This window comes from Phasianus colchicus, chromosome 25 (assembly GCF_987193195.1).
Source record: "Phasianus colchicus chromosome 25, bPhaCol1.hap1.1, whole genome shotgun sequence".
Classification (NCBI taxonomy): Eukaryota; Metazoa; Chordata; class Aves; order Galliformes; family Phasianidae; genus Phasianus; species Phasianus colchicus.
The window spans coordinates 731,680-754,634 of NC_143460.1; the positions used below are offsets into that span (position 1 = coordinate 731,680).

General features: G+C 44.0%; 2 protein-coding genes across 2 annotated transcripts in view; one reads left to right on the forward strand and one right to left on the reverse strand.

Annotated features, from left to right (window-relative positions):
- LOC149915016 (sex comb on midleg-like protein 2) overlaps positions 1 to 22,955 on the forward strand; it is a 130,259-nt gene that overhangs the window by 37,909 nt on the left and 69,395 nt on the right. The window lies entirely within an intron of this gene.
- Positions 316 to 22,379, reverse strand: LOC149915017 (sex comb on midleg-like protein 2). The gene is made up of 5 exons (XM_090124785.1): positions 22,190 to 22,379; positions 16,052 to 16,234; positions 14,909 to 15,022; positions 6,812 to 7,093; positions 316 to 446 (listed from the first exon to the last, which is right to left on the reverse strand). The coding sequence occupies exons 2-5, from the start codon at positions 16,095 to 16,097 to the stop codon at positions 403 to 405; spliced, it is 486 nt and encodes a 161-aa protein (XP_089980911.1). The 5' UTR covers positions 16,098 to 16,234; positions 22,190 to 22,379; the 3' UTR covers positions 316 to 402.

A 22,955-nucleotide genomic window follows, 5' to 3' on the forward strand; every position in this document is an offset into this window, starting at 1 on the left:
AAGATGAAAGCAAAAATGTATATACTGATCTACTGGTTTTCTTTTAAAAAACATTCATCTGATGCTGAAGGCTAATTCTGTAAAGCTGAAACTTAAATCCCAGCAGAAACAGGTTCCCAGATATTAAAAACAAACAAACAAACAAACAAAAAATCATAAAAGTATGTATAATGAAATCTTTAGGCATGTGACAAACTTTGTTTTATATATTATATGATTTCAGAACATCTGTCACACACACTCACAAACTTTCCTTAGAAGGAGAAGCAGAAGTTTAGATGATGATAAAGTTATGTTCTTACCACATTAGAAGGTTCCAATTTCTTCCTTCTAGCAAGGTCAGTGATATTATTGCCATTGTAGTTGATGCTCTCCATACAGCCTTTGAAATTTTTTCTGCTGTTAGAACTTGGCTTCCCAGAAAAAGGCATGCCTCCAAAGGTTATCTTTGAATGTATCAGAAAATGAAAGACAGTTACTGGAGGACAAGGGCTTAGAATTTTTGCTTACTAGAAAAAGAAAGTATCAAACAAGTACTGGAAAAGTAGGAAAAAGTCTATGATGAAGTCATGACTGCAAATATTTTTGGTGGTGAATTGTATCTGTTATTAGGTTTTCCCAAATAGAGAGAAAATATGTATCACAGTTACATATAGACTGTAACGAAGAGAAGGTCTCTAAAAGGAATGCAGTTTTAAATGCTTGGCAGAGCAAAATGTCAGTCTTGTTAAGAAACAAGAATTTGTTGGCCAAAGAATGTGCTGTCTGTCTGATCTTGGAGAAGAAAAGTCTGCCTTTCTTTACAAACCTGAATGCAGAAAGTTTGAGAAGTAAAGGTGCCCAGTAAAACCTATTTCAATATGTAGACTGAAACAAACATTAAAATAAAAAAAAAAATCTACTAAATCAAAAGGGAAGAAGGAAAGTGTTGCTTTATGTAGAACATCCATCAGTTTGGTAGAGTGTCAGAAGTGAGAAGTGGTTGGTGGCAAGTCAGGAAAATAATTCTTCTCTATTCTGATGCTAAAACTAACTAAAAATTGATGATAGGAAAAGAGAAGCAACTGGCACCTATAGAGAGCTTCCCTGTTATAATATTAGCCTAGAACATGGCTTTGAGAGCACAGGGTTGTCAGCAAAAATGAGCCTGAGGGCAGGAGGGAAAACGTGAAAGAGCAAAAATGTTACAGCATTTACAAAAATACATTGTTGGGGAAAAATAATTCCCTCCTCCCCCTTCACTCCCCTTCCATATTATAGTATGTATATAGTTATCTTAATCAAAAAAGTAACCAAGGAACAAAGGCTATAAAATACAGGTGTTGTGCTGTTTCCTGTTCAATCATCCCTTCCCTAGGGAACAATCTAAATACTAAATACTATTACTAAAATTCTGAAAAATGAAAGTAGTATTTCTGACCCTTATTACTACTTGGGAGAAAAAGGAGATATCATATGAAGGACTTGGAATGGGAAACTCGAAGTTACTGTAGACAAATTGTTGGATAGCAAAAAATACAGTGAGTTGTGGCCAGTTTACCAGGCAAAACGTTACATTTTGTACTCTTATGTACTCATATGTACTCATATGTACTCTTTACATATTAAATTGCATGGACAAGACAGTGTTATACTTACTTTGCATGCCCAGAATGGGAAAAAGCAGATTTCAATTCAAAACTTAAATATCAATAATAAATGGAGACAATTGTGAATTAATTTCTTTTTTATTTAGTTTAAAAACAAAAACAACAGCACAAAAATGTTTCTAAAAATCTGTTTTTACTCATGACTGGAAAATCCAAATGTGATTTCCATGCATCTCGTGGGCCTGAGATAAAGACAATTTAAAAGGAAAGAAAGAAAAAAAAAGGGGGGGGGGAATGCTATGATGGTAATGTTTAATATTCGTGTGGGGGGTGAAAGGTGTACTTGAGTTGCCTAAGCACAAGCTTCTACTGCTATTGGTGATACCTGGGGTAGTGTGCCTTAGTAACCTCTGCTTTCTGCTTGAGGAGGTATGCATCTCTATAAATTCTCTGCCATTTCTGCCAACACCATGGGAGTGCTGCAGATATCTAGGGGTTCTTAAATGTTGTTGTTAGGGGAACACGGTAATTTCTGGAGCTAATGGTAGCTCAGGGATCTCCAGCTCTGCTGACTGTAATAGTAGCTTGAACACCTAACTCATGTGCAGATATCTGAATTTAGATGTATTAATCTGAAACCAAGTTCCACCTGAAGAGTTTCGGTCGAAGAAACCTGCTTGACAAGTCCAGGTTTAAAGTGGGGCTTTTTTTGAGAGGTCAACACATACGAGGAGGAGCTGAGGTTGGCTCAGCGCAGAGCAGAGGAGCTGAGGGGAGGCCTGATGGCGGCTGCAGCTCCTCACAGGGAGCGGAGGGGCAGCGCTGAGCTCTGCTCTCTGTGACAGCGACAGGGCCCGAGGGAACGGCATGGAGCTGTGTCAGGGGAGGGCAGCTGGGGCTCAGGGAAAGGGGCTGCACCACAGGGCGGTGGGCATGGAACGGGATGCACAGGGCTGTGGGCACGGCCCAAGTGCTGGAGTTCAGAACTCTCAGACGTTGGGTTTGATTTTGGGTGGTGCTGAGTGGAGCCAGGGGTTGGACTCCATGATCCTTGTGGGTCCCTTCCGACTTGGGTTATTTTATGATTGATTTTTTTCTTTTTTTTTTTTCTTACACGATAGGAAAAAAGCACCTGTCTGTTGATAAGAATAGTCACAACAAGGTCTAGCCAAAAACAAATTGTCAAAGTGCCAGATTAGAGGAAAAAACAAAAGGAAGTGCTAAAGGTTTCTGGCAGAAGGAAATAGATTGTATCAGCTGCAAAAGTTGAGATTTCTGAGTTGAAGTCTGAATTGTGCTTTCTGAAGTTTAGTAAATCATGCTGTTTTGATGCTCAGATTTGAAATTAAAAAATGGAAGAGTCAGATAAGACTGTAATATATTGATGCATGTTTAAAACACAGAAGTACTTCCCATAAGCTTTACTTGTCTTGGTTTACCAGGTACCCAGGGAAGGAGTGTTACGTTATTAATACAAACAGTTCAGAAAATGGTTTAGCTACGTGCATCTTGCTAGTCTCTGCATTTATGGCAGCAGCAGTCTCATAAAAGAGGACCATCAGTATCATGAAGCACAATTTGTCTTTCTGTTTTTTCTACTTCGTTGTCACTTGTATTTCAAGCATCAAAATTAAGCTATAAAAAGTGATTAAGCATACTGGTAGCTGTCCAATGCGCTATTATACCATTTATTAAATAGCTTTATTTTTATTTCCCAATTTTTAGGTTTAAATGAAAATAAGGAAAATAAATGAAATAGAATTGGAAGAAGATTGTGATTTGAAACTGGAAGGAGTAGTGATTTTTCAGTATCAGAAAATATGGCTACTTCATTATTTCTTAATTCTATTTTATATCTGTGGTTGAAATTAAACAATGGTGTCAAATTGTAAAATGATAGGGATTAATGTTACTGTAGTAGTACAACAGGATGAAATGAAGCCCAGATTATTTAAAACAAAGACAGTTGCAGTAATGCTGGTTTTCCATGAGAAGCCAAAATAATAGCGGTATTTAAAATATTTAAAAGCTGTTCTGTCTTTTACATCCATTTCATTACATTCTTGTATAATTTTTTATGGGGGGTGGGGGAGGAATCTTGCCTGGAGAAGCCTTACCAAAAACTGTATGGAAGAATGAAAGTTTCAATGCTAACCATTATCATCAGTCTAGTAGTCAGCAGAAAACACTTCCTTCACGTGTTATTTTCAAAGAAGCATTTTAGGGCTGTGGGACTCTTAACATTCTAACATGATAACCTTGGGTTAAAGAAACTGTTAATTCCCAACGTTTATGAAATCCCAGCATTCAGCAGAATGCGGGGAGAATTTGCACAGGGCTGGCATCAGTTGATAGAGCTCAACTCCCCAGGCTTCCTTCATTTGTGCCTGCATCTTTAGTCGGAATAGCTTCATGCACCTCTGCTGTGCCTGCAAGGCTGAGATTAGTTTTGACTTTTGTGGAAAGTAAAGGAGAAAAAGGCATAAATCAGAAGATTTCAACATTTTTAAAAATATAAAATGCAACCTAGTGCAAAATATAAAATCTGTCAGCATTCCTCAGAGGTATGAAGCAGGTCAAAGGGATCCACAATCCACAAGCCTATGGATTGTATATAAGCTGCTCATTCAGTTTACGTGTTTGTCTTTTTCTTGGATGAGAAATAGTTGCTGTTTATTATTTCCTTAAATGCAACACAAGCATTTACTCATAATATCCAATCTGAGAACACCGTTCTTGTAACTGCTTATGAAAATCATAGATACAGAAATCAAAAGAAACTGTTTCAATCTGCTTGCATTTAAGGAAATAGGAAGTCTCTTTCCACCCTTGCGCATATTTAAGACTGTTTTCTGACAAACTGCTAGCTAAAGGCTTCAGTCTTCCTTTTTGTGCTTACTCCCTCAATGGAATAGCTGAGCTTTTGTAACTGTCCCTACTTTGAAGTTTTCTAGTGGATCCAGGTTGGTTTAAGTATCCTCTATTCCTCACTTCTTTCTTTTCTACCATTTTCTTCAAAAAGGAGCATGTTAAGAACATAAATTTCTATTCTGTTAAGAGTCTTCTCCTGCAGTTAGCTGGTTAGTAAATAATACTTTGCTTTCAGAAGATAGGAAATGGATTTGTGGTCATTCTAGATGTTTCTTATCAGGTAAACTCTCATATGTATGTGTTGGAGAAATTCTAATCAGTTCTTCAGTAAAGGTATTATGAAAGCTCAGACAGACTGTTCTGTCATTATTTACCAAGAGATCTGTCTCTTCCTAAAAATAAACAAGACTTTTTGAATTAGGATGTAATTTCCTTTTAAACTGAAAAATTGGAGAAAGACATTTTCTCAAGGGGGAACTGCAGTGGTTGGAAAGAATCTCTGCAAGTCATTGAGTCTAACAAAGCTGGTTCCCTACAGTAAGTTACAGGAAAACGTCCAGATGAGTTTTGAATATCTCCAGAGGAGACTCCACCACCTCTCTGGGCAGTCTGTTCCTGGGCACTGTCACCCTCACAGTAAAGAAGTTCTTCCTTGTGTTCAAATGGAACGTCATTTATTCCAGTTTGTGTCCCCTGCTCCTTGTTCTGTCATTGGGCTCCACAGGCAAGAGCCTGGCCCCATCTGCTCGACTCCCACCCTTTTGGTATTTATAAGCATTGATAATATCCTCTCTCAGCCTCCTCTTCTTCAGGCTGAACAGCCCCAGGTCTCAGCCTTTCCTCATACAGGAGATGCTCCAGGCCCCTCATCATCTCTGTGGCCCTCCACTGGGCTCTCTCCAGAAGTTCTGTATTTCTTGAACTGAGGAGCCCAGAACTGGACACAGCACTCCAGATGTGGCCTCACCAAGGTAGAGAAGAGAGGGGAGATCACCTCACTCAACCTGCTGGCCACATTCTTTTTAATGCATCCCAGGATACCATTGGCCTTCTTGACCACAAGGCCACATTGCTGGTTTGTGGTCACCCTGCTGTCTACAGGGACACCCAGGCCTTTCTCTGCAGTGCTTCTTTCCAGCAAGTCAGACCCTAACCTGTACTGATACATGCAGTTACTCTTCCCCAGATGTAGGACTCTGCACTTGCCCTTGGTGAACCTCATAAGGTTTTTTCTCTCCCTTTCCACCCTGTCCAGGTCTTGTTGAATGGCAGAAAGATAAAAACTGATCAATGCTTCTTGAGGGAAATTCCCAATGTATTTTAGGTGTATACAAGATTATGTAATACTGTGTGAATGTTGTTATGACTGGGTGACAGTTCACCGATCAGTTCACAGATGTTTTTGCTTCTCAATTGTTTTTACAAAATGTAAATAGTATTCATGAGAAGAGAATGTGATTGACTTCACTTCTTCTAGCAAAATTTTGGCCTTGGAGCTTTGTATCTGTGCAGACTGGAACCATAAGTCAATCACAGAACTTGCCACATCACCATTTGCTTTGGTAAACCATCACTACCCCCTTATTCAATATTCTCGAAGGTTCCCTTTTAAGTGAATTCAGATCTGGTCCAGTTGTGGAACTTGCAGCTTTCAGCGTAAGAATATTGTGAAAAGAAGAAGTATCACTAGTCTGTACAGGACTAACACATTTCATTTTACATATGACATTCTTAACAATAGGCTTTTATTATTCATTCTTTGTCATATACTAAAATAAAGGATGTTTTATTTTCTTTCATGTACCAAACCGTAATACCAAACAGTTCCATTTGTCTTAAATACTCTATACAACTGCAGATAATTACAGCAACATAAAAACCAGCATTATGACATACCTAGAGGGATTAGTTTGACTTGTGTTTGGTTCCCAGGTCCCAAGATGCCAGTATCTGGGAAAGTGGCAAATGGAAATTCAACTGTGCAGAGGAACAGGAAAAAACCCTATATCTGTATATCAGCAATACAGAAATAATTGATAAAATGCTCAGGAAACAAGCTGTGTTTAACCAGCACTGTCCAATCCAGCCTGTTGCAGGGTCCACGACAGCAGTGAGAGGAAAGAGCAGCAGACAAGACTCCTCTGGCTTGTACCATGGTATTAGTTCTAGCACGCTTAAGTTCTGCATTTGAAGTTACATTAGCAAGCCTGATGTGCTTGGCAACAGCACAACATCTCACTCCATATGTAACGTATTTTCTGTGGCAAAGCACTTCTTTGTTCATAACTCACGGACTTTGCATGTTCATAAAAGCTGTTACATACTTTGGAAAGTTCAGGCATATAGCATACCTTCAATCCTCCTCTGTATTCGATTCCTACCGACTTCATAGTAACTGCTGTTCCCAGCAGAGCTCAATGACAGCCGGCGCAGGATCGGGGCTGAATTTGAGGTAGCAGTCACTGGCTGAAAGGAATTCCTGTAATATGCTGCACTCCCCGAAGTACGATATTCAGTGGAATTTCGACGGGCTGGGCTTGACAGATTTACTGAATTAAGTGCAGAATCCATAGAGTCCTCAGAAAAGCGATGCTCTTTGGAAGTGCTGTTTTCTTCTATACGTAACGTTTCTGCTACAGAAAACAAAAGCATCAATCTGTTCAAAACGATGGGCTTTGTAGCTTTGTTATTTAATTCCTTGCTATGTTCTCTTGAAGATAATAACAAGCTCCAAGCCTGTTAACAAGTCTCCTGTGAGACAAGACTTACTGAAGAACAGTCATTCTCAAGTAATCACTGGTCCTTTACTACATTAAAAAATTTCCAGTAAAATGTCTAATAGACAAGTTTGAGACAGTCTTCCATAAATCATCTCAGCTGTATATGTTAAATATTATGAGCAGGATGTGGACATAAGGTTTGATTTTTTTTTCATTGTCTGATATTAGCATTAACACATATGCAATCTCAGTCAAGCATTTTCATTATCTTTCTTAATGGTTATCTTCTGAGAATTTGTTTAGGAGTGCATTATGTTTCTATTTTTTATAAATATAAAAAGAATTTTTTAACATAAAAAAACCTCTCATGTTAACTAGCAAATGTTTAATTTGTTCTACACAGTAGAGGGAGTCTCTAACTTCATATGCAAGAGGACAATTATCATCTGTAGATCTCCATATGTTCGGAGACAATAGCCATCATAAAAAACTGAAGAGACTACATGCAGAGCTGCAGAAGGCTGTAAATCCTAGACTCACATGCACACTAACACAATACAGTCTGATCACAATGCTGCAACTACGAGTCGTTAAACATCAGTGGGAACACCACTCCATTCTCTCATCATTGTATGTTCTCAGCTCCACTTGCACTAGGCCAACATCTAGCCTGAGGAAGAAGTTGGAAGCCTGATGCAAAAATCTGCATGAAACAAATGCTGCTTTGGCAAGAGTGTTAAGAGCTGGAAAATATAGCTAACAGGTTCACAGAAGTGTAAACTCCACATTACCATCTTGAAAATTACTCTGTGAAAGTTATAAAACATATGCTAGTGGAGCAGCATATTCTTGGGGGTAACTGGTACAATCTGTGAAACAAGTTCCTAGAATATGCTCTTTATTACTCTTCTTATATGACAACTTCCAATAATTTCTTGGGAAAATTCCAGAATTAAATAAAGGAAGAGTATTTTCCACAAACAAACAAACCACAGCAACAAAAAACACACAGAGAGCTTTTTAAGCACGTTTAACTTGTTCTATTAGCAATTACGTTCTCTCTCCTGAAGTCCGTATAAAACTGGAGTTTAGTGAAGAACTTGAGGTGTATTTCACAGTTATGATCTTCAGGCAACATTATCCCAAAGTGGAACAAAGACACCCAGAGAACCGGTTCCCTACTTAGTGAATTCAGTAAAGCAAGACATGCAATCCACCATAACATCTTCTATTAAACACAACACTTGTGGCAAAAAGAAGCTTTTAAGTCCACAAGCCCTTCTCTTTCAAGTACACAATCCTCAAGACAATAATGATAAACTTTCTAGTTTGATCAAAAAAGCAAAGCAGTGGCTACTGAGGTTTTTGGAGAAAGCAAACTTTTATTTGTCGGCTTGAAGTAGCTGCAGCAACTTGCTAAAAGGAAAGCAATAGCCATCTTTCTATAGAATTTCAGAGATACTAACAGACACAATCAATGATAAGCACTATAATATTAAAGGAAACAAATGAGAAAATTAGATCAGTAGAGAATGAGACCACCAAATGAAGTCTCGGTGCAAGACTGAAAGGCAGAAGTAATACTTCAAATGGCTACAGAAAAGCACTATGAAGGAGTCCAAAACTTGTAGATTGAAACTTCCTAAGTTTTTAAAGGTATGATGAAATACTGGAAGCAATATTCCACACCAGAAAGTTTCAACAGGAGTATTTCAGCAAATATCAGCCAACTCCATACAATGTCTTATGAAGGAATCTTTTTATAGTAATCAAGCAGAGATCCCAAATACATCCGTTAAATAATCATTTTATGTCACTCTTTCCATGATCGCTCAAGACATAAAGGGTTTTAAATTGACTATTTTACAGAAGAATTTAATTGCATTTACTCCAATTATATCCCAGGTTTCTTTCTGATACTACAGATCCTAGTTAAGCAACTGTAAATAGGGATGGCAAAGAGAAACTCTGCTTTGATTCCCAAGACACTAGCATTTGAGCTTAGAATCAGAAAATCATAGAATGGCTTGGGTTGGAAGGGACCCTCAAAGATCATGAAGCTCCAACCCCTCCACCATATGCAGGGCCACCAACCTCCCTATTAAATATTAGACCAGGCTGCCCAGGACCTCATCCAACTGGCCTTGAACACCTCCAGGAAGAGGGGTGTCCACAGCCTCTCTGGGCAGCCTGTTCCAGCACCTCACCATTCACTCTGTAAAGAACTTCCCCTGATACTCAACCTAAATCCTCCCTCCCTCAACTTAAAGCCATTTCCCCTTGTCCTGCCATTATCTTAAGCTTATCTTAACATAGCTCCTCAGGTCACATACACAAGGTGGGAAAACTGGCATACTTCATAGGATGATCATCTTTTAAAATAGGTGTTTCTGTCCAGCAGCTATACTATCCCAATCCACTCCCTTTCAATTCATCTAGCCTCCCTACAAACCAGCCCCAACTGCAGTCTTGTTATTGAAAGCACGGTAACAGGTGTGAGAGCTGATTCAGAATTGGTGTCTGACAAATACAGTTTTGCAATTAACGGAGCAACAAATGACTCTTTTCCTACTTCGACATGTGGAGCAGATGCGAGTAGTAGAGGGATGGAATGAGAACAAGTTTTTTTCTGTTACAAACAGAATTCACATTCTTACTCTCAACTATTCCAAAATTCAACAGATTTCAATGCTCTCTGATTTAGGTTTTGTAACAGAAAACTGAACATCCCTCATCTGCTTAAGCCTTCAAAGAATGCTTCTGCCACTTCAGTTTTGTTAGATTTGTAATATGGAATCAGCACTCTCTTGACCTTTGCCCTGTGAAATAAATTGTTATGCTGCTCCTTTAATGTATTTCCATCCATTACTGCATGGATGGCATCACATCTGCAATAGAACCCAACATTCACCACCAAGTAACCGATCGATGCCTTGTAAAAAAGGGCTGATCTGAAATAATAAACACATTTTCCTTACTCTGTCTTGTATCTGAACAGGTATTAACCAGACCCAGTTGTACCACAGCACTGGTAAAATACTGAAAGCAGAAGGCACTGCCATGTGATCTTATGCTGTAAGGCAGGCCCTGTAAGTAATAACTGAAGTTTTATTCTCAAGTCAGCACCAGACACCAAGGGTTCATACATGTATGAGTCCCAATTAGGAAGTTCAGCTTTTCAAAAACCAGAGTTAAATATGTTAAAGGCTGCTATTTAATGATTTCACAATGCAGCAAGCTGTTAATGACAGGTAAATTCAGCAGAAGTAGAACTTCCATATGCAGAAGATCATTAACAACATCAAATTTACTACATCTAAGAGCCACTAACAGAGCCCAGTAAGCCATATCAATTTTATCTACAAATATCAGTCTTCCAGAGGTGAGTTTTTGCACACTTGAAATGTACAAAAGATCAATGAATAATTGTCTCACCTGAAGCTGGAAAGCATCAGTTTTTCAAGTTAATTTGGTATAGACTTTCTGCACCGAACGTTTACTGTTTCAAGACCTCAAGAGGAGATGAGCAATTGCTTGTGCATCCGTTGTTATAAATCTAGATTACAAGTATGTGTGTGTATATGTAGATATACATGCCATAATTATTATGCTTTTCTTTTTCTCTATCTCATGTTTTCCCTCATTTCTCCTCTCCATCTCATTGAGATGGGGGCAGTGAATGAACAGCCACGTGACGCTCAGTGATCTGCTGGGTTAAACCACAATGCATCACCATATCTTAAAGAACTTGCACGCTGTAAAAGATTTCTTCTTTTAAGAACGTCAGCTTGCCTTTATAAAACACACAGAGTATCTTTGTAAGCAGATTCTGTCAGAAAGCGATCTTCTAACTCAATCCTGACTATTACAAAAATTCAGTACAGTTCTAATTATTAAAGGCAGCCATTCAACCTCACATGAAAACAGACTAGAGCACGTTTACACATGTATTCTTTGCCCTACTGACAAAGAATGCACACGCAGCACAGAGCACCCACCTGGCACCTAAGAATGAAGTTCTTACATTTTATTGCTACAACAAACACAGAAGTGTTGAGTTTGAAATTTCAGCAGGATTCTTCCAATCAAAACATTTTCCTCCTGCTTAACTGACCGTAACATTTGCAGAAGTCACAGACAACTGTAAGCTTCTACAGTTTCAAGGAACAGAATAACCCATATTGGAAAATTCGAGACCAAAAATAAAGCTGTCTGCATAACCGAATAAAGGCAGATCTCACTATAGATTTATTTTCCACTGATGAAAAAGCAAATTTGCTTGCTGTTCTTAATTACAGTATTTGTAGGGCATTTCATAGATGTACTACAGCATTAAGAACTCTCTCCTCTCACCCCCATTCTCATAAGCAAATGCTTCCCTCTTGCTGCTTCCACATTCTATCACCTCATTAGTTAATTATTGCTTAAACGCAAACATACACTACCTGCATATGTTATAATGGAGACTTTGTTTTACTTTCTCATACACAAGAATACAACTAAACTATAAAGCCAGAAAGGTAAAATTTATGCAACTATGACTTAATTACTGTCAGGCTCTTAGCCTTCAGGAGAAGTACATCATCAAGATCATAGTGGGTTTTTTGTGTCCCAATTAGAACACCACCATTAAATGTACGACAAATAAACGTGTTAGGAAGCAGAACAACTCCTACAAGATAACTGACTTTCCTTCTACTTGTACACACCATGTGAAGGACAGCTCAAACTCTGAGGTGCTCGCAACAGTCCAAAGCAAACACCTTGCTTCTCACAGGAAGAGATGGTGAGCAACTGCTACACATCTGCACGCTGACAAAAGACACGCTCAGCATCCTCACAACATTGCTCTGTTGTAATCTAACGTCTGGATGAACATAAAAGCTCCTGAACAGTGCACGGACTCAGGATTCCAACACAAACAAGAGGATTCTCTCTCTTCAGCCCTACATACTTTCTGCAGACCATCAGACCACTGCTACCGAGCTTCTCCACAGCTGTGTAGAGACAGCTACTTCATGTGGAGTCTCTCATTGTCTTCTCGCATCCTTTTAAGTGGTATGACATTCTCACTGTGGCACTTTGATATTGTCACCTTGTGTACAGTCTGACTGTGACTCATAGAACCACAGACTGTTCTCTTCTGCACATAATCGCACATCTCTTTTTTCTTTTTTTTCTTTTTTCCCTACAGAATGCCTCATATTTCCCCGTTTCCTATGTGTTCGTATCTGCCTCTATGTTACCACCCACCTCAACCCAGCAGTACCGAATGACACATTCCTTTTTTCATACCTTTTCCCCCAATGTGTGGAAATCCCACTATCCCCCATCACACCATGCCCACTAACCATGTTCCTCAATGCCACATCCATACATTTCTTGAACACCTCCGGGGATGGTGACTCTACCACCTCCCTGGGCAGCCTGTGCCACTTCCTCACCACTCCTTCTGAGAAGAAACATTTCCTAATATCCAACCTGAACTTTCCCTGTGCAGCTTGAAGCCATCACTTCTCACACTATCGCTGGTTACCTTCACAATTGGTCTGTAGTGTTGTAGTTTTGCAGAGTTACTCAACCTAACTTCTCCATTCTGCTTGCTTCCCTCCTGCCTGCGCTCCTGGACTGGTTTGTGACAGCTAGGCTAGTCTTGTACTACACTCCTTATCTTTTCTGTGCGGACAGATAGTTCATTCACAATCTTGAAGCAGTTTCTTTGAGTAACTGCCAGGTTTCAAACATTTTTTCATCTGTGTCAGCTTTCTGGGACATCATACTGAGTTGTTGTAGGGGTTCATTGTAGTCTATCTTCATGAGATATTTTTATTTTGACATCCTTGCTTCTTTTGAAAATGATGTAATTTCCCTGCAAAAACCTGCAAAGCCATGCATACATGTATGTATGTATATACGTATAAAATATGTATGAAAGCATAAGTATAGCGTATATATAAAAACATGTATCCATGCATGCGTACATACTATATACTGTACTATATACATACATAACTCTCTCTGTTTCTAAAGAATAACGAGAATTTAAATATTTCCTGGCTTTTGTGACCAATTAATTCAGATTAAGACCCATAAAAGTAAACAAAGGATGATGGGTGTGCCATCAGCAAACAAGCTTGTCACACTGCTGGCAAATGGAAATAGGCATGACTCCTTACTCATTTTTCTAATAATCCTGTGCAGAAATTGTTGGCTTTGCATCCACTGCCGCTAGTTAGGTGAAAGTGCTATGGATCCCTTTAGCTGTAACATTCTGCCATTTTTGATATTAAAATGAATTTGAAGAAATACATCAACTTCATCTATAAAAGGGTTCCAGGATCAAAATGCTCATCAGGGTACAACACGCGTGCCGACTTACTTACAGGGAGATTTCTTATAAGAGAAGCAGGTCTAAGACATCTGTTTATCTCCAATTTAAACAACTTAATTTAGGTAGAATTATGTGTTTTACAGCTATTCACGCAGTTGCTTACTAGAAATATCTGATTTAATTGCAGAGATGTTCTAGACCTAAACCAGGGTCTATTTAAGACAGAGAAAGCTCTGCATTGACAATTTTTATATTTGTTGTGGTTACATCATTGAAGTGAATACATTGTGTTTATATTAAATTGTAAGAAGAACCATTTTTAATAAGCTTTAACATTTTAATTTGATATCCTCTTCTGATTTAAGTTTGGCCTTATGACTCTCCATAGAAAAAGATTATTCTGCCCACACTGAGGCTAAATGACAAAACCCCAGTAACTCAAAAAAAAAAAAAAAAAAAAAAAAAAGAGAAAAAAGAGAAAAAAGAGAAACAAATGACTAATCTCAAAAGCCTTTGGAAATATTATGCAAATATACCACAGCAATAGAAAGTATCAGATGGGATGAGTCACATCAACAAGTTACCATGGTTTGACAAGTAGCAAAAGCAGAGTAAAACCACTCTTTCCTAAGTCTCTCTGTGAGGTTTAAGCTGACACGCTTCACTTCACATCTGAGGCAGACTACAAATCGGCACGAGCTACTGCACCTCAGCCATGGCACAGGCAAAAGCTTTCCTTGTCCTGGAGTCAGCTGCACAGAGAGGCTCTGCTGCTCTGGTCCCTGCCACGGCTGCATTTTATCCAACCCATTCCTGTGCTCATCTGAGCCCACGATGAGTCAGTGCAGAGAAGCTAACTGCAGATATCTCCTAGCTTTGCCAAAATGTTTTCTGTGCTTCACTGGGTCAGCTCGTCACCTCATCAGCAGGGAGGCTTGGGATGCACTACACGGACAAGGAGGCAAGGAGAGCAGGAGCAGAGCAACTTCTAGGGGCAGCTAGCCATACATTCAGTTAAACTGTACCATCAAAACACATCCTTGCTCTTACAGTCATTAGCCCAAACCAAGAGTTATTAGAGTTGCTTCCAATTTATCTCCTAATCCATTTCAAGGGAATTGTTTTTCTACTAAATAGCCATACAGGAAGCTTCAAATGTCACCTATCTGCCTGAGTGATTTCACAAAAAAGACTGACATGTTTAGGAGAAAGACTTCTTGAACTTGCAGTAGATCGTCCATAAGCACAAAATCCATGCCACTGATCAATAAATATCTCCATTCTCAGCTGTCAAGGGCTATAGACATACCAGAGAAATACACTAGACTCAGTCCTTTTGACTAAAAATACCAAAATCATACGTAATCCTCATATGTATTACAACACAATGTAATCACCTTCAGATGGATGAGCATCACTCCTCGGAAGCTTAGGGGAAAGGGGAGCTGTGTATGGTGGAGAGTCCTGAGAGTATCGTTTAACACTTCCGTTTTCATGTATTTCTTCTTTTGCTGTGAAAAGGAAAGATATCACCAATTTATTATGGTATAAAAATGCTCACAGGGAAAGTCAAAGTACAAAAGCAAAAACATACATCAAGTCATTCACCAGGTAACAAATCCATTTCACATAGAATCGGTCATTCAATACAAACTTCAAAAGCTGAAGTAACAGCTTAGTTTATACTATCATCATCCAAATTTCCAAATTTAGGCTACTTTCCTGAAAAGTATTAAAGCAAATGACTTTTATTTGATGAAATGAAACAAATACAATTTCTCTACTGGAAAAAAACAAAACAAAACAAATAAAAACCGAAATACCAAAACCACCACAATACTTTATTTTCTAAAGCAGCACCTCTAAGACTGAAACTGCATTGATGTCAAAGTTTTCTCAGCTATGGCTCCTGATAACCCTTGGACCGGGACTCGTAATACCAGCACTGCAAGCCATTTGATGGGAGACCCTGAGCATGTTATTTCCCTCTCACTCTATATACCCCCAGAGTACCAAAACTCACATAAAATGTCACAAGCAGCCAGCTGCAAAACCCACCTTCTCTACTAGACTGTATGCTGCAGAATTTAAAATTTTGGAGCCGCCACTGAGCAAGGTGAACAAAGAAGGAAGAAAAGAGTATTTAATGTTGTAGGATAGGCTGAACTGAATCATCTCTCAGAGCAAGCCCCTTCTTATAAGGTAGTAAGCATCTTTCTCCAAGGTTATTTTATGATTCAAACATAAATTGAACAGGCAAAATGTGAAGTTTTGAGTCTGTTCTTTTAGTAACCCAGTGGTACAATTCCTACTTGACCACAAGAAAGAGTTAGCAGAACAAAATGATTTCTGCACATGTGGTATGAGCTATCCCAACCTGCCACAGCACTTGTGCTCTGGAACGAATCCTCTAAGAACTGAAGAGTATTCATTTCAATCAATTAAAGTTATAGCAAAGCAGATTAAAATGTTAAATTTCATAAAGTAACCACACTTATCAAAAATATCAGTACTTGTCAACAACAGCTGTTTGATAGTACCTGGTTTGTTCCTATCGTACTCCGTGGGACTATGTGCACACCCCATGTAGGGGCTGAAAGGCTGGCTACTGAAAAGATTATCGCATTGAAGACTGTGGCAGAGTTTCTCCAAGAAACGTAGGACAAACGATGCACTGTTTACAGAAGGAAGATTGATGGCATGCTTCTCCCCATCAAAGGAAGCTGCGAATAAGAAGAAGATGTCAAACAGCCCCTGAGCATCACGAAGTATAGCAAAACACTAACAAGTAAAGGAGAAGACATTCAGCTTTGATTTAAAACATGCAAGACATGAGAGGAATAAACAATCTTTCTGGTGTTGTCCTTGATCGCCGAGGATCGCCGCTTCGGAGCTGTTTCAGCCAGAGCCGCAGCGGCTGATCGCGAAGAACACGTGGATCTCGATCGGTTCCCTCTTCCGGGGGTCCCCGAGACAACAGAGAAGCCCGGCAGCTCTCGCGAGAGCGGCTGACGCAGCGGGGGCGTTGCCAGGGCAACGCCTAGAAAAAACCTCCAGCGTCGCTGCCCACCAGGGCGGAGAGGAGAGGCGTTATCACTGTGAGGTAAGTGGCAGGTGCGGGGTCACCCATTAACGACCTGGTAAGGGGGCGAGGGCAGAGCCAGCACTATCAGCAGCAGGGTAGGGCTGATCGGTCACGCCCTGTTAAGGCTATTCTAGTTGTGCTAATTAGTCTTCAGGTTCTCCATGGCTCCACCCCGGCGGAAGGCTACTGTCTCTAAAAATAATGTGGGGACCCAGACAGAGGCCCCCTGCACATGTAAAAGAAAGACTGCCAAGAAGAATGCAGAGACGCAGACTGAGGTCCCAAAACAACATGCTAGTGTGCAGGTCACTGGCTGTGATGAGTGCCAGAGCCTGGCCCTTGCAGTGCCAGGCGATGGAGGCAGCACTTGTGTAAGATGTGACCAGCTAAAGGACTTACTTTGCCTTGTGGTCAACCTGAAGGAGGAGGTGGAGAGGCTAAGGACCATAAAGGAATGTGAGAGGGAGATTGATTGGTGGTGCCAGTCCCTGTCAGCTCCGAGATCTTGGCACACAGCTGAGGCTCTGCGTGGAGCGTGTCACCCCCTGCCGCCTTGCAAACAGGTAGTAGAGGGGAACCGGCAGGTAGACTGTGTTCCTGCTGCAGTGCAAGGCAATTTGAGAGCAGAGCAAGGCAATCTAAGGGAGGAGGAGGAGTGGAAAAGGATACCGGCTCGGCGAAGTGGGTGTCCTCCATCCCGACCATCCTCGGCTCCCCAGGTGCCTCTGCAAAATAGGTTTGAGGCCCTGAATCTCGAGGGAGAGGTGAGTGAGGGGGTGGAGGGAGGTCCACCTGTAAGGTTGCCTCGGGCGAAGCGGTCGACCCCACGCCTCAAGACTGCCTCCGCCCGGAAGGACAGAAGGGTGGTTGTCATAGGTGACTCCCTGCTGAGAGGAACAGAAGGCCCTATATGTCGGCCTGACCCTACCCGTAGGGAGGTGTGCTGCCTCCCTGGGGCAAGGGTCAGGGACATTGCTAGGAAACTTCCTGGTCTGATTGGCCCTTCTGATTATTACCCATTATTGATAGTTCAGGCTGGCAGTGATGAAGTCGCTGAGAGAAGCCTGAGGTCTATCAAGGAAGACTTCAGGGGACTGGGGCGGGTAGTTGAAGGAACGGGTGTGCAGGTGGATTTTTCTTCCCTACCTTCAGTGGCAGGGAAGGATACCGAGAGCATCCAAAAAACCCGCCTCATAAATAAATGGCTAAGAAGTTGGTGCAAGCACAGGAACTTCGGTTTTTTTGACCACGGGGTAATTTACTCTGCGCCTGGCATGATGGCTGCAGATGGAAGTAGCCTGTCTCCAAGGGGTAAGAGGATCCTAGCCCAGGAACTGGCAGGGCTCATTGAAAGGTGTTTAAACTAGGTATGAAGGGGGAAGGGGACAGAATGAGGGCCACTGGGGTTGAGCGGGTAGTTCGTGGCTCAAAATGGAGTTTGATGGGTGAAAAGGGTGGAGTTCAAAGGGATGGAGAGAGGCAGGGGGGTGCTGCTTCCCTAAAGTGTCTATACACTAATGCGCGCAGCATGGGAAATAAACAGGAAGAGTTGGAGATCTGTGTGCGGTCACAAGGCCATGATCTCATTGCGATCACGGAGACGTGGTGGGACAGCTCGCATGACTGGAATGTTGTCATGGAGGGCTACGTTCTTTTTAGGAAAGATCGGCTGGCGAGGTGGGGTGGTGGAGTTGCTCTTTATGTGAGAGAGCAGCTAGAATGTATTGAACTCCACCTGGGGGAGGGTGATGTAGCAGTGGAGAGCTTGTGGGTGAGAATCAAGGGGCAGGCTGGTATGGGTGACACCGTTCTGGGTGTGTACTACAGGCCCCCTGATCAGGAGGAGGAGGTTGACGAGGCCTTCCACAAGCAACTGAAAGTAGCGTCGCAATCCCAGGCGCTAGTGCTTATGGGGGACTTCAATTATCCAGATATTTGCTGGAAAAGCAACGTGGCCAGGCACGCGCGGTCCAGACGGTTCCTGCAATGTGTCGAAGACAACTTTCTGATGCAGATGGTGGAGGAACCGACGAGGGGAGGGGTGTTACTGGACCTTATTCTCACAAATAAGGACGGGTTTGTTAAGGAAGTAAAAGTTGGGGGTAGCTTGGGTTGTAGTGACCACGAGATGGTGGAGTTCAAGATCTTGAGTGGAAGGAGCAAAGCAAAAAGTAGGATTGCTACCCTGGACTTTAGGAGAGCCAACTTTGATCTCTTCCGGGACCTACTTGGAGCTATCCCGTGGGCTAGGGTGTTAGAAGGTAAGAGGGCCTGTGAGAGCTGGTTGGCATTTAAACAGCTCTTCTTCCAAGCCCAGGATCGGTGCGTCCCTGTGAGCAAGAAATCAGGAAAGGGTGGCAGGAGACCTGTGTGGATGAGCAAGGAGCTCATGCACAAACTCAAAGGGAAAAAGAAGGTCCATGAAATGTGGAAAAAGGGTCTGACCACTCGGGAAGAATATAGAAATGTTGTCAGGGCCTGCAGGGATGCGACGAGGAAGGCTAAAGCCCACCTGGAATTGAATCTAGCAAAGGTGGTAAAGGATAATATAAAAGGCTTTTTTAAGTATGCTAACAGTAAAAGGAAGACTAGGGAGAATGTAGGTCCCCTACTAAGTGAGGAGGGTGTTCTGGTAACGGGGGATGCTGAGAAGGTGGAGATACTGAACGCCTTCTTTGCTTCTGTCTTCAGTGAAAAAGCTCCCCCTCGGGAATCCCAGGCCCTGGTGGTTAGTGAGAAGGTCTGGGGAATAGAAGACTTCCCTTTAGTCAGGGAAGAGGCGGTCCGAGAGCGCCTAGGCAACACCAATGTTCATAAGTCCATGGGACCCGATGGGGTGCATCCACGGGTGCTGAGGGAGCTGGCAGAGGTGATTGCTGAACCGCTCTCTATCATCTTTGAGAGGTCTTGGAGAATGGGGGAGGTGCCTGAAGACTGGAGGATAGCCAATGTCACTCCGGTCTTCAAAAAGGGCAAGAAGGAAGATCCAGGTAATTACAGGCCAGTCAGCCTCACCTCTGTCCCTGGAAAGGTGATGGAACAGATTGTGCTGGATGCCATCTCCAGACAACTGGAAGAAAAGGTTATCAGGAGTAGTCAGCACGGGTTCACCAGGGGGAGGTCGTGCTTGACCAACCTGGTAGCCTTCTATGATGTTGTCACTGGCTGGGTGGATGGGGGGAGAGCAGTGGATGTGGTCTACCTTGATTTCAGCAAGGCATTTGACACTGTCTCCCACAACATCCTTATAACGAAGCTGAGGAAGTGTGGGATAGATGAGTGGACAGTGAGGTGGGTTGAGAACTGGCTGACTGGCGGAGCACAGAGGGTTGTCATTGGCGGTGCAGAGTCTGGTTGGAGACCTGTAACCAGCGGTGTTCCCCAGGGGTCGGTGCTGGGACCGGTCCTGTTCAACATCTTCATCAATGACCTTGATGAGGGGGTAGTGGCCACCCTCAGCAAGTTTGCTGATGATACGAAGTTGGGAGGATTGGCTGACACGCCTGAAGGCTGTGCTGCCATTCAGCGAGACCTGGACAAGCTGGAGAGCTGGGCAGTAAGGAACCAGATGAGGTTTAACAAAAGCAAGTGTAGAGTCTTGCACCTAGGGAGGAATAATTGCATGCACCGGTACAGGTTGAGGGATGACCTGCTGGAGAGGAGCTCTGCGGAGAGGGACCTGGGTGTCCTGGTGGACGACAGGTTGGCCATGAGCCAGCAGTGTGCCCTTGTGGCCAAAAAGGCCAATGGCATTCTGGGGTGCATTAAAGGGAGCGTGGCCAGCAGGTCGAGGGAGGTGATCCTCCCCCTCTACTCTGCCCTGGTAAGGCCTCATCTGGAGTACTGTGTCCAGTTCTGGGCTCCCCAGTACAAAAAAGACAGGGATCTCTTGGAAAGAGTCCAGCGGAGGGCCACAAAGATGGTGAAGGGCCTGGAGCATCTCCCCTATGAGGAAAGGCTAAGTGATCTGGGTCTGTTTAGCCTTGAGAAGAGAAGACTGAGAGGGGACCTGATCCAGGTCTATAAATATCTAAGGTGTGGGGGGCAAAGTGGCGAGGCCAGACTCTTTTCAGCAGTGTGCGGAGACAGGACAAGGGGAAATGGCCAGAAGCTGGAGCATAGGAAGTTCCGCACCAGTGTGCGCAAGAACTTCTTTACGGTGAGGGTGACGGAGCACTGGAACAGGCTGCCCAGGGAGGTGGTGGAGTCTCCTTCTCTGGAGATATTCAAGACCCGCCTGGACGCCTACCTGTGCGACCTGGTGTAGGGATCCTGCTTTGGCAGGGGGGTTGGACTCGATGATCTCTGGAGGTCCCTTCCAACCCCTACGATTCTGTGATTCTGTGTGATTCTGTTTAACACGTTTATATCCAAAGAACTGGTTGTACCTTCCATTGGATCCATGCCACTTCAAATTTGCTCTATGAGAACTTATTTTCAGAAAATAACACTGGCTTTAAACGAGTATAACAAATCTATTCTCTCAACATCAAAATCTTACGGGCAATTTCAGTTGTTTGCTTATAAAACAGTACCTCTATACCACCTATTTGCAGGAGATAACCAAGAAAAGATCCATTACAGCAGTCTTGCACACCCACACAACTCGAAGTAGCGTTTAAGTCCACACAATGGAAAAAGCTCATACTCCTACCACCCAGCCCACCTGTTAAAATGGCGCTTTGTGCTCCTACTCCAGGCAGGTAGATCTTATTAAACGCTTGTCTTTTTTTTTTTTTTTTTAAACTGCAGCTCAGCAAGAAAACGCACGCACTAAGAACACTATCGTTGTTTCAAGCAAACACAGAAAACTATGCGAAAGGATGAATTCGATGCCCTTAGGCTGAAACGCGATGAGGGAAAAATGATAGTTCCACACCCTCACGGAGGGCAGAACGCTGTCGGGAGCGGGAATCGCGCTCGCCGAAGCAGCGCCGTCAGGCGGGGCGGCGCGCAGCCGGTGACAGCGGGAGCCGGGGGCGCTCAGCATCCCTCGGCAGCGCGGCGCGGCGACCGACAGGGCACCGCTCACAACTTCCCTCCCGCAGCACCGCAGCACCTCCACACTGCTCGCCACAAGCTCTCCGCACGCCAACGGGTTTCCCAACCCTCCTCGGCTTCGCGTCCTCCCACAGCCGAAGCGACGAGTCGCGCGGCTCTGCCCTCGCAACTCCCCCCGCCCCGCGCACGGAGGCGGCCCCCAACCGCAGCGCCCAGCCGCAGCCCCCAGCCGCTCCCCCCCTCGCGCAGCGCCACTCCGGGGTGCCGCCTGCCGCAGCGACGGCGGCGGGGAGCCCTCGCGCCCACAGGCGGCCTTCCCGGGGTCTGCCCTCTCCGCCCCCCTCCCACCTACCTGAGGGCAGCCGGCATCCGTCCGCGCGGCGGCGCACAGCCGGTGGCACCGCGCGCAGCCTGCCTGCCTGCCTGCCTGCCTGCCGCCCTCCCTCGGACGAGGGTCCCCTTAGACGAAAGCACAGCCCCAGCCCGGCCGCTACCGCGAGGGACCGCGCCCGCGGCCGGAGCCCGGGGGCCGCGAGGAGGGAGGGCGGAGCGCCCGGTGACAGGTGAGGACGGCCCCCGCGCCGCTCCCTACCTCGCGCCGCTCTCCTCGCAGCCGGCGGCTCGCTTACCCTCGACCGCCGCCGCCCCCTCGCTCCGTTCCCCCGCCCTAACGCGGCGTTCAACGCGGCCCCGCTAGCCGCGAGGCCCCGCCCCCCGCCCCCCGCCCCGCACTGACGGCTCTCTCCGCCAATAGCGAAGAAGACGGCCGTCCTCGAGCTCCGCCCTCACCTCCTTCGACCAATAGGAGCTATCCGTGGTGCTGCCCCTCCACCTTCCCGGCAGGCTCGGGTGGCTCGCAGCTGCCGAGCAACGGGCGCGGGGCTGCGGGTGGGGCCGCTGAGGGCGGTGGCCGGGTGAGGCCCCGCTGCGGGCCGGGGTTGGTGCCGCGGGATTGTGCCCGGGGCTCCTCGTTCGGGAGCTTTCGCCTCATAGATGGACGTTTTTTGTTCCCCTCCCCTTTTTCCCTCTCGGCTCAGCCATCAGGAGGATGGAAATATCTCCCGCACTCACAAAGCTGTAATCTCGGCTTGCAGATTGTGCTGCTGGAGCCTGCGGGGCTGTGCTTCCTGCTCCGCTCACGGGAATTAAAAACGTGGGTGAAAAATAAAGCTGCTTCCGGATGCACTGCGTGTCAGATGCATCGCAGCACGGTGCAGCTCTACCGTAATGGATGCTCCATCCCAGCTCCCATTTTCCTGGAGTGCTACAATGGTTGTTTAAATGAGAAAACCCTGTGGAGTCTGCTGGATGCGGTGTGCCATTGGTTGCAAATGGCCAGCCCAGCACTTCCCACATGA

Excerpts from the sequence above, each read along its gene's own strand:
- LOC149915017 (XM_090124785.1), bottom strand. The coding sequence starts at position 16,097 with ATGGGGTGTGCACATAGTCCCACGGAGTACGATAGGAACAAACCAG. Across the intron at positions 15,023-16,051 it reads GTACGATAGGAACAAACCAG|CAAAAGAAGAAATACATGAA; the intron begins GTACTATCAAAC and ends TCCTTTTCACAG. Across the intron at positions 7,094-14,908 it reads TGATGCTCATCCATCTGAAG|CAGAAACGTTACGTATAGAA; the intron begins GTGATTACATTG and ends TGTTTTCTGTAG.